The sequence below is a fragment of the Macrobrachium rosenbergii genome, chromosome 21 (genome assembly GCF_040412425.1).
Source record: "Macrobrachium rosenbergii isolate ZJJX-2024 chromosome 21, ASM4041242v1, whole genome shotgun sequence".
NCBI lineage: Eukaryota > Metazoa > Arthropoda > Malacostraca > Decapoda > Palaemonidae > Macrobrachium > Macrobrachium rosenbergii.
Window position 1 is genome coordinate 65799850 of NC_089761.1, and position 10887 is coordinate 65810736.

General features: G+C 34.5%; 1 protein-coding gene across 3 annotated transcripts in view; it reads right to left on the bottom strand.

The window, feature by feature from the left end:
• Window positions 1-301: 301 nt before the first annotated feature.
• The window catches only part of LOC136850257 (uncharacterized), a 19319-nt gene continuing 8733 nt past the window's right edge, over window positions 302-10887 (bottom strand). Inside the window, exons 1-3 of one of the 3 annotated variants that reach the window (XM_067123930.1) lie at window positions 8911-9075; window positions 5717-5766; window positions 302-2855 (exon numbers count right to left, since the gene is read on the bottom strand). In XM_067123930.1, the coding sequence (XP_066980031.1) occupies window positions 682-2820 (2139 nt within the window). In that variant the 5' untranslated portion in view covers window positions 2821-2855; window positions 5717-5766; window positions 8911-9075 and the 3' untranslated portion in view covers window positions 302-681. Of the gene's footprint in view, window positions 2856-5716; window positions 5767-8910; window positions 9076-10887 lie in introns of those variants that run through there. The other 2 variants (XM_067123931.1, XM_067123929.1) reach the window with 2 other exon arrangements.

The following is a 10887-nucleotide window of genomic DNA, read 5'->3' on the forward strand; positions in this document are numbered from 1 at the left end:
TTATTATTATTATTATTATTATTATTATTATTATTCAGAAAATGAATCCTATTCATATGGAACAAGCCCACAGGGGCCATTGACTTGAAATTCAAACTTCCCATGAATGTGGTGCTCATTAGGAAGTAAGAGAAGATAAAGGGAAATACAGAAAGAAGAGATCTCACTTGTTAATAAGAAGAAACAAATTAATAAATAAATAAAATGCATTAAAATGAAACGAGAATAGCATAACTCCAAACGGAAGATTAGGTCCCATTCCCAAGACCTGAGGTACTAAAGATGCTTGAAAATACAAGTATCCTGATTTGAGATTTATTAATATGGATACACACAATACCTCCGCACTGCATATACTTGCGTTCGGCGATAGACATTTATTCAGTTGCACAGCTGAATTGATCGATTAAAATTAGTAATCATACCAGAATTCACAAAAAGAAATCTGTATGTTTAGAAATAAGTATTGTAATTTCGTGCAGCAACAATTAATCGTAAAATCAATTACGTTGCTTCTTATTAATCAAAACCGATAATGTTTGCAATATTTCCAGGACTGATTTGGTAATCGTAACCAGGAAGGGCTCAAAAACTACCTCACCAAAATATCAAAAGCAATCTTTGATGTCAATTTTCTCAAGAACCTTTTTACTAACCAGCCATTAACTTTGTGCTTCATTATTAAGCTACACTTTCCGGACTGCATTTATGCGTCCAAATTGCATTAATCATAGATATTTTTGCCTCTTCCAAAGGGCAAAATTTCATAAGGCGCAGCAATGCCGGGGGTTGCTCCATAGTAGTAGTCAGATTTCCAATGGTTAAACCATCAACTAAAACATATCTGTGAAAGAATATGTTATCCATCTCACTGACTGACTCGTCCTCTCTGAATGACAATTCGTGCCACCGGGGTTTGTCGGGGCTTGCTGAGTAACTGATCACTTCGGTGAAGTGGCAGTAACTAATGTAGATTTTAACCAGCGTCTCTCCTTCGACAGGCAGAAAATAAACAGGACGGTTCCATCTTACTGGTTCATCTAATGTCTGACATTTAGATGCCGTATAGCCATTAAGATAGTAGACCAAGTTGACCCCTGTTTTTATATTATTTCCAAAAGTATAAATAAATTCTGCAGAAGTATGAACATTCACACGTAGCGCTTTCTCGGACTTGCCATTAGGTCTGAAGCTTATTGCTGTTTGGCGAGTCCCATCTCTTGCATTTTCTTTTCTTATTTCAATATGGAAATAATTAGAGAGTGGCAAATGGGGTTTCACTAGGCACGGCCAATGATCGTGATCTGGCTGAATCATTTGAGACCAAATTTCTTCAGAAATCGAGTCTCTGTGATGACATTTGCCACTAAAGATGGACACATGCGTCTCTTGGTCCTTAGCAGTTGCCTCGAAACAAGCAAGCTGATTTTTATATTTATCTGTGATGGCCACTCTGAAACTTTCATTGACAGAGATACCAGAAATGCTGATTACAGAAGGGATTTTCGTGAATGCAGAAGGGGTATCAGAGGGTTCTTCTGGATTGATCCAATAAGAACAATCTTGAGCAGCAGCATCTGGATCGACTAATGAAAGTGGAATCGACTGAATTGTTTCAGAGGCATTTGAAGATAGATTTTCACACGTGAGTGACTCATTAGGGTTCAAAGATGTTAAGTCATGGGTACCATTAGATGTCTGGCTTTCGTTTGTCATATCTGACATTTCACACTTGTTTGTCCATATTGCATTAGTCATTGAAACTTTAGCCTCTTTTAAGGGACAAACTCTCATAAGGCGAAGAAGGAGGGGTGGATAATTTGTGGTAGTGGTTATGTTTCCTATTATCTTATCGTCAACCAAGATATTTCTGTAAAAGAAGATATGTTCTTGAGACTCTATTAATGGATTCTCACTGAAGGAAAGTTTACGCCATTGGTGCCTCTGTTGATTTACAGAATAACTCAAAACCTCAGTAAAATGACAATAGCTGATGTAAATTTTCACTTCTTTTGTTCCACTATCAGGTAGAAAATAAGCAGCTTCGCTCCATTTTACTGGTTCATCTAGAGTTTGGCATTTAGAGGCAGTATAGCCACTATGATAATAAACCATGTTAACCCCTGTTTTAATTCTTGTTGCAAAAATGTAAATGAATTCTGCTGAAGGACTAACGGTTACAGAAGCAGCCTTTTTCAAATCACTATTGGGTGAGAAACTTACGATAAGTGATTCATTATTACACCCCGCTTCTTTGGCACTTACTTCTATATGAAAATAATCAGACACAGAAAGCACTGGTTTCACTAGACAAGGCCAGTAATCACCTTGTGATCTTGATAGATCTGGCCAGAATCCTTGAAATATTGGTTCCGTTTCATCGCATTTCCCAATGAAAAGAGATACATATGACTCGGGATATTGAGCATTTGCTTTAAAACAGGCCAGTTGCTCTCCATACTTATCCACAATAGCCAAACTAAAACTCTCATTTAGAGCAAGGTTAGAGACACTTATCACTGCTGGAAGCTTTGTAATGGCAGAGGGATATTCTGAGTATTCTGTTGGGTTGGTCCAGGTACTGCAGTCTTTGGCAATATGTTCTGAGTTAATAACGAGACTATCTGTAGGGGAGGCTGTTGATGTTTCTTGAGTGTCAGAGAACCGGTTGCTTGCTGTGGAAAAAGACTGCAGCGAAGAGCTTTCAGTGATCAGTGCTGATGGATTTGTCTGATGAGGAGGATCTAAGGGTGCCTCTCTTTGAAGGGCAATGCTACCGAGTGCAACACAAAATAAAGTAAACAGTCCGAGAGCCATCATCACCGCTGGAATTCTGTTGCTTCTTACACCAGAGCCTGCGATTAAGAAATAATTATTAGCATTACATTAAGCTGCATTCAGTAGGATTTAACAAAAAGGTTTCTTACCACCATGACCTTGTTCGATTTTAATAAAGATTTTGAGCTCTACTACCAATTTGCTTTCCATATCTTGACATATATATAATCTTTTTTCCTTATGTTTTCCTATTTATTTGTATATATATATATATATATATATATATATATATATATATATATATATATATATATATATATATATATATATATATATATATATATATATATATATATATGTGTGTGTGTGTATATATATATATATATATATATATATATATATATATATATATATATATATATATATATATATATATATATATATATATATATGTATATATGAAATTTTTATCACACCGTGATTTATATACAATCAAGAATTTAATATCAAACACGCTACTCGAGAGTATATGATGGAGAATTATCACCGAAGGGAAATTATATAAGTGATTATATACAATCTATTAGACCATTGTATAAATTATTACCGAGTCTGCTGTACTGTTTTTTCCTGTCGTGAGCGGGGAAATTGTACTTAGCCTCGACAATGACCCACCTCCGCCATGATAGTTCGTTGGTAAGTTTGGAACACGCAGCTCTTATTATGAAATTTTTTATCACGCCGTGATTTATATACAATCATGAACCTACAAATGTCGTTTAATATCAAATTCACGCTACCTCGAGTATCTCCGATGGAGAATTATCACCGAAGGAATTTATATAAGTGATAAATGAATAAGTACCACGGGACGCGAACCCTTGACATGGACCCATTCAACGACTCCAGTGGACGTTACCACCGCACCATCAAGAGAGGTATAAATCATTACCGAGTCTGCTGTACTGTTTTTTCCCGTCGTGAGCGGGGAAATTTACTTAGCCTTCATGATTGTATATAAATCACGGTGTGATAAAAATCTTCATAATGAAATTTTTATCACACCGTGATTTATAAACAATCATGAAACTATCAAATGTCATTTAAGGTCATTTCAGGCTACCTCGAGTATCTCCGATGGAGACGGAAATCAGTACAGCAGACTCGGTATTTATATAAGTGATAATGAATGATACCACGGTGGTAATGGACCCACTGGAGTGGGCGTTGAATGGGTCCATGTCAAGGGTTCGTGTCCCCGTGGTACTTATTCATTTATCACTTATATAAATTTCCCCTTCGGTGATAATTCTCCATCGGAGATGCTCTCGAGGTAGCGTGAATTTGATATTAAACGACATTTGTAGCTTCATGATTTTATATAAATCTCCGATGGAGAATGATAAAAATTTCATAATAAGAGCTACGTGTTCCAAACGTACCAACGAACTATCATGGCGGAGGTGGGTCATTGCCGAGGCTAAGTACAATTTCCCCCACTCACGACGGGAAAAACAGTACAGCAGACTCGGTAATGATTTATACCTTTCTTTGATGGCGCAGTGGTAACGTCCACTGGAGTTGTTGAATGGGTCCATGTCAAGGGTTCGCGTCCCTGTGGTACTTATTCATTTATCACTTATATAAATTCCCCTTCGGTGATAATTCTCCATCGGAGATACTCTCGAGGTAGCGTGAATTTGATATTAAACGACATTTGTAGCTTCATGATTGTATATAAATCACGGTGTGATAAAAAATTTCATAATAAGAGTTGCGTGTTCCAAACGTACCAACGAACTATCATGGCGGAGGTGGGTCATTGCCGAGGCTAAGTACAATTTCCCCGCTCACGACGGGAAAAAACAGTACAGCAGACTCGGTAATGATTTATACCTTTCTTGATGGCGCAGTGGTAACGTCCACTGGAGTTGTTGAATGGGTCCATGTCAAGGGTTCGCGTCCCCGTGGTACTTATTCATTTATCACTTATATAAATTCCCTTCGGTGATAATTCTCCATCGGAGATGCTCGATCATTACGTGAAGATACTGATATTAAACGACATTTGTAGCTTCATGAATGTGTGTATATATATAGTTATATATATATAGCGTGAATTTGATATTAAACGACATTTGTATAGCTTCATGAATGTATATATATATATATATATATATATATATATATATATGCACATATATCTACTATCAATTTGCTTTCCATATACTAACCTATATTTTTTCCTTATAATTTTTTATATATATATATATATATATATATATATATATATATATATATATATATATATATATATATATATATATATATATATATATATATATATATATATATATATATATATATATATATTGAACAGTATGTATATATATTGATATAGATTTAGATATATGTGTTTCTATATGGATATTTGTGAGCCAACATTTTCACTTATTTAAAACTACAGTATACTCATAAATGGAACTACAAGTAAATTTTTAAGTACTTTACCTACTTATTTGCATAAGCCCACAAACATTTCATATACAGCATTCCTTTCACCGTGGTTATATTAGATAAATCCTGAAACCTAAATCAAAATCAGGAGAAAATTTAAAGGCTACTGTATTTTGAGAAAAAGCCTAGTTTGCAAGAATGCTGCAATGGTTAACCTATCAACAACACTAGCAGCATAACTGTGCCTGTTTGCACTTATAATGAGCTGAAAGTCAGCTCAGTGGTCTGGTTAAACTACTTTAATAATAATAATAATAATAATAATAATAATAATAATAATAATAATAATAATAATAATAATAATGCACTTATAATGCGGAGCAATTCGTGTCATTGTCAATACTTTTATTTATATATTTATATGAATGTTAAAATGCTTGTATTAAACAAGGTCATAATAGTATTAGAAGAAGGTGCTCACTTGAATATGTAATCCTCTGAATCAATCAGCATATGCCCTCAGTGGTGAGCCTGAAAGAAAAGAAAATTAACAGAATTTATTTACACCAGATTATCAACATTCTCAAGTTCAACGGGACTTTTAATAGGAAGTGAATTTCAGTTAACATCTTCAGATGTCATGAAAACAAAGTAGCATGATAACCTCTCCTGAATGCCACTACAGAAAGCAAGTCAGAATCATTCTATTAAAAGCATGATCAATGAAACAAACATTATGGGAAAATTCCTGAATCGCTAACTTAAAAACTATATAGTTATGACAGCTTTGTTTTTCCTGTTTGTTAAAGGTTTGTTCGCACTAAATAAAGATAAATATCTAACGAGAAATTACAGTGTTTTCATGCCACTCTGACTAAAGATATATTTTCCACCCATACATAAAAATAAGTTATTTGTGACATTAATACGCATAAGAAAACGTCTGCGACTTTTTATAATGATAAAAGTCGCAAAACGGGTTTCTAACATTCTCTCTTGCAGTTGGTGTGAGGACTTGGAAGCACAGGCAATTTCCCCTGAAATTGTGGTGAATGGTCCTGATATACATCATCCGGTTTCTAAGCTTGCTTCTTGTCAAAACCTGCGGTCCTTTTCAAATATAGTGTATTTCATAAATATCCTTTTCTTCCACCGTGAATTTCGGCTACTGCAAAATTGTAACAGACAAAGGAAATTGATGTCTCAGTTACTGTAAAATTAGAAGTACTTAGTCATGCTTGGTTTAATTTGATCATTTCCTTCATCAAACAAAAAAAAAAAAAGAAATCTTCACAAGTTAAAATTAGCTGACGCAGAAAAATGAAAATGTCATGACATGATGCTTCTTTACTGCAAGAGTAACATTCACTCCTAGACAGAGACAGAAAAACCGGGGCCATAAATAACTTGTATCTGGATAAGATGGATGATTTTTGCTGACATATTATGTGTGAATAATCTTGTACCTGCTTAAACAGTGCATTGGTTGCTCTAATCTTGTTCGATATGTTTGCCAGTGTATCACTAATCTTTTTTATAACAATGGACTTTGATACCTGAATGGTAAGTTCTATCCTTTTTCATTGTGTAATAATATAATCTTAATATCAAGGACATTTAATAAGCTTGATAAATTGATATGCTCTCTACTGCATTACCCTCTTTGCCATGCATGTACAAACACAGTAAAAGCACAAAAACTAAAACCCCATGTGACTTAATTTCAGCTCTGTAGAATCTAGCATATGAGAAACTATCAATCTACAGTAAATGGCTCACCAAACCCTTATCACCATTAATATGAACGACATCAACTTCCAATACAAGAATTTAGTGAATCTACTGGAAAGCTAAAAGACTCTTCCAATAGCTAGTTTTGATGTAGGATTCCTGTTCACCCAAGACTCTATTAATGATGCTCTTTCTTTCCCCATAGACGGAAAATAGTGGCATTTGAAAGGCTGCATCATTATAACTGAAATTTCACGTTCCTTAGGGAATCCCACTGACGACCATTTTAGGATGGCCTTAAGAAGTCCATTAGCACCCGTCTATACATACAATGTCTACAAAGAAATACATAGAAATAACATCTGGGTGATATGATTTTGATGTGTGGCAATATTCATCTATCATCTTCACAGACTTTGACGTAAATCTCATTTTACGTAAAGCAAGTGAAAGTTTCCACCTTTGAGACTCACACTAGAATAGCAGACAACTTACTTTATGTCCACACTCCATATCTGTAAAAGTTGTTATATTACACAGCGCTCTTTTACAGCTTCATTTTATTCAGGACAGAATTCAAATCAGAGTTTTCTTTTAAGCGTACCTTAGGACTGGAGAATTACTAACCAAGAACATTTATAACAGGAATTTACAGAAATCATGAAACAGACCTGGGACAAAATAAAAAAAAAAAACTTAACACTGTTTTTATGTATACCTTTTTTTTTTTTTTTTTTTTTAGATTATATCGAACATAGTAAAGGTCTGTGATGCCATGTGAGTATTCACATGAAAACTTCTATAAAAAGTATTGTTATCATAAGGTCTGGAACCACGTAAAAGCTTGCTGTTCCCTTGAGATAAAGCTGGCCATTCACAGAGCAAAATTTAATCGTAACTAGGAAGGTTTATAAAAACAAAGCAAACATTTTGTATTTGGGTAGCATAGTTAAATAAATGCACCATGAAATTGCACTTTATGCCGAAGTCCCATAACTTATATCCTCTCTCGGCCGTTCAGATGGAGTAAGAATTTTCTGTTCTTTTGGTGTGTCATTCATAATGTCTGAGCGTGCTCTGATTTAACCCCGATCAGAGGACCTGGTTGTTTGTGCATTGTGAGCATTTCATAAAAAGTTATAAGAGAGAGAGAGAGAGGGGGGGGGAGGACGGCAAAGAAACACTGGTAAATGGAGAATATAGAAAGTCAATGGACGAACAAAATGGTTGTTCGTAAGCCAAAAAACTCGAAAAGGCGGGTCTTTCGTAGCCACGGCGCTAATACAGTGCTACTCTAAGCAATGAAGCGCAGTCTAATAGTGCAGAGATACGCGTTTCTCAACTACAAAGGGAAAAAGTCAGGGAGAAAGGAAGAATAAATAAAATGAACTTTCTAAGCGTTATCTTTCCAGTACCGGAGAAAGAGAAAGAAGGCAAGAAGAAGCAGTAGTAAGAGAAACTCAAAAAAAAGTCATTTGGCGTCAACATATTTGAGTCACGGTTCTCACCACGACTATCGTTCGAGTTGTAACAAACTAAAACTTCAAAATACAAAACTAAAAGAAGAGAGTTGTAAATAAAAGATCCAAGAATATAGAAAGGCAGAATTCAAAAGCTATGGCAAAGACTAAAGTGTGGACACAATTTTCAAACGGCGTAAGGCAAATAAGTGTTGCGAGAGATAACCCAACTACAAATAGCAGCACACGTAGGATATGGAGCGTCGTTAACCACTTTAAAAAAAATCCCTTTAGGTTTTTTGCATTATTATTCTCAAATGATCAATAACGCTAGAAACTACATGTAGTGACTGACATCTAAACATTCAAAATCATCAACTCTCTCTCTCTCTCTCTCTCTCTCTCTCTCTCTCTCTCTCTCTCTCTCAAAATCATATGCTCGTGTGCGTATATGTATATACTGAGGCAAACTAAATCACTTCACCTTAAAAAAATTTATGTGATGAAAAATTTCTCATTTTCCGTCATATGGTAAGTATGGAACCAAAGTCAACTGTGGTGAACATCAAAGCACTTCTTACTAAAACTTCAGCTCCAACGGAACTTCACTCTCGCCGTCCTGGCGGTCACACATCTATTCCCCAACTGAGTTGCTCAAGTGCACCGATTGTCCCGACCGCGATTTTTAGTGGTTGGGTGATGCCGTGTGATCGTAGTCGTTTCCAGGATGCTTGCAACATTAAATATTGCTTGTCTCTTAATATCGCCTAATGCCTCGCATCTACGCGACAGTCGGTCATTCTCGAACTTCTTTATTTTTGAAGCCGGCGCTGACTGATGTAAGTGACCATTTCAATTAATTTTTATCTGTAGTTTGCTATATTTCTCTAGTTTCTCTCTAATATATATATATATATATATATATATATATATATATATATATATATATATATATATATATATATATAATATACTGTATATATATGTGTATACATACATATTTATAAGTGTAACTATATATATATATATATATATATATATATATATATATATATATATATATATATATATATATATATATATATATATATATATAAAATCGCCTTCATTGTCGTGTGAAATGCCTCCAATCGTATCTTTTCTGTGATTTATTTTCCACAAACCTCCACTCATATCCAGTCTAATTTCTCATAGTTCTCATCCACAAGATCCCAGGAGACACTATGACGTACTGTTCCCCAGAATTGTGTAAAGGACGTGCTCAAGTCATCTCATCTACATATAACTCATTTCAAACTGTCCTGTCATCTGACGGATAATATCCTTCTCAAAGCTTTATTTTCAAATCAACGAAATTTTACATATAAACACACACACACACACACACATATATATATATATATATATATATATATATATATATATATATATATATATATATATATATATATATATATATATATATATATATACGTTATAATATGTAATCTATCTAGATCCTTGTCGGAATTATCCTAATTTTTCATGTTAATCCCTTTTCTCAATTGCTGAAAAGATAATTTTAATTATTTAAGTTAAATTAACAATAAACTGCCATTATAGCAATTAATCTCGTTCGGAATACTTATAAATCCGCATGGAACAGGCCAAAAGGCCCTGAACGTTCATGGCAAGGTTTTACATAACAGAATGGTCATGAAAACTAGCGTGCCAACGATACCTTATCTCCCTTTCCTTCATATTTTGACTCCATGTGTTCAGCTCTCTCTCTCTCTCTCTCTCTCTCTCTCTCTCTCTCTCTCTCTCTCTCTCTCTCTCTGAAGTCTGAAAGAAACGAATTATCATTCATGGTGCTGCTTAGATAACGCAGGTCACCAGTTCGCACGAACTTGTATCCGAGGTTTTCACCACAGTACAGAGCAAATGAGCGTCTACTACACTAAGTTAAGTATTCCCTCATCTAGGAAAAACAAACCCTTACCTATAAATTAATAGGATAAAAGCACTCAAACACACACACACACACACACACACACACACATATATATATATATATATATATATATATATATATATATATATATATATATATATATATATATATATATATATATTATATTTAGGGCACAATATTTCACGGATACAACATTCACTAAATAGAATGGCTTTTATTGTTAGCTTTTTGTTATTGTTTCATACAATTTTCTTCACTTCATTGTTTAGGTTACTGATAGAGACGTTCAGGTGTTGGGGTTTTCCATATACTTCAGTAATTATCACTAAATATTGAAGGCGTACTAATACAAAAAATTTAGCTGGCCTTGTGCCAGCACGGGCTCTTGCTCTAGAGCAGCCCGTAGCAAATACAAAAGTGAAACGCATGCGTTTTGTGCCGTCATTGTATCCAAGACTTAGATTTAAGTGTTTACAAGAGGTTGTGGTGAAATATTGACAAAAATGT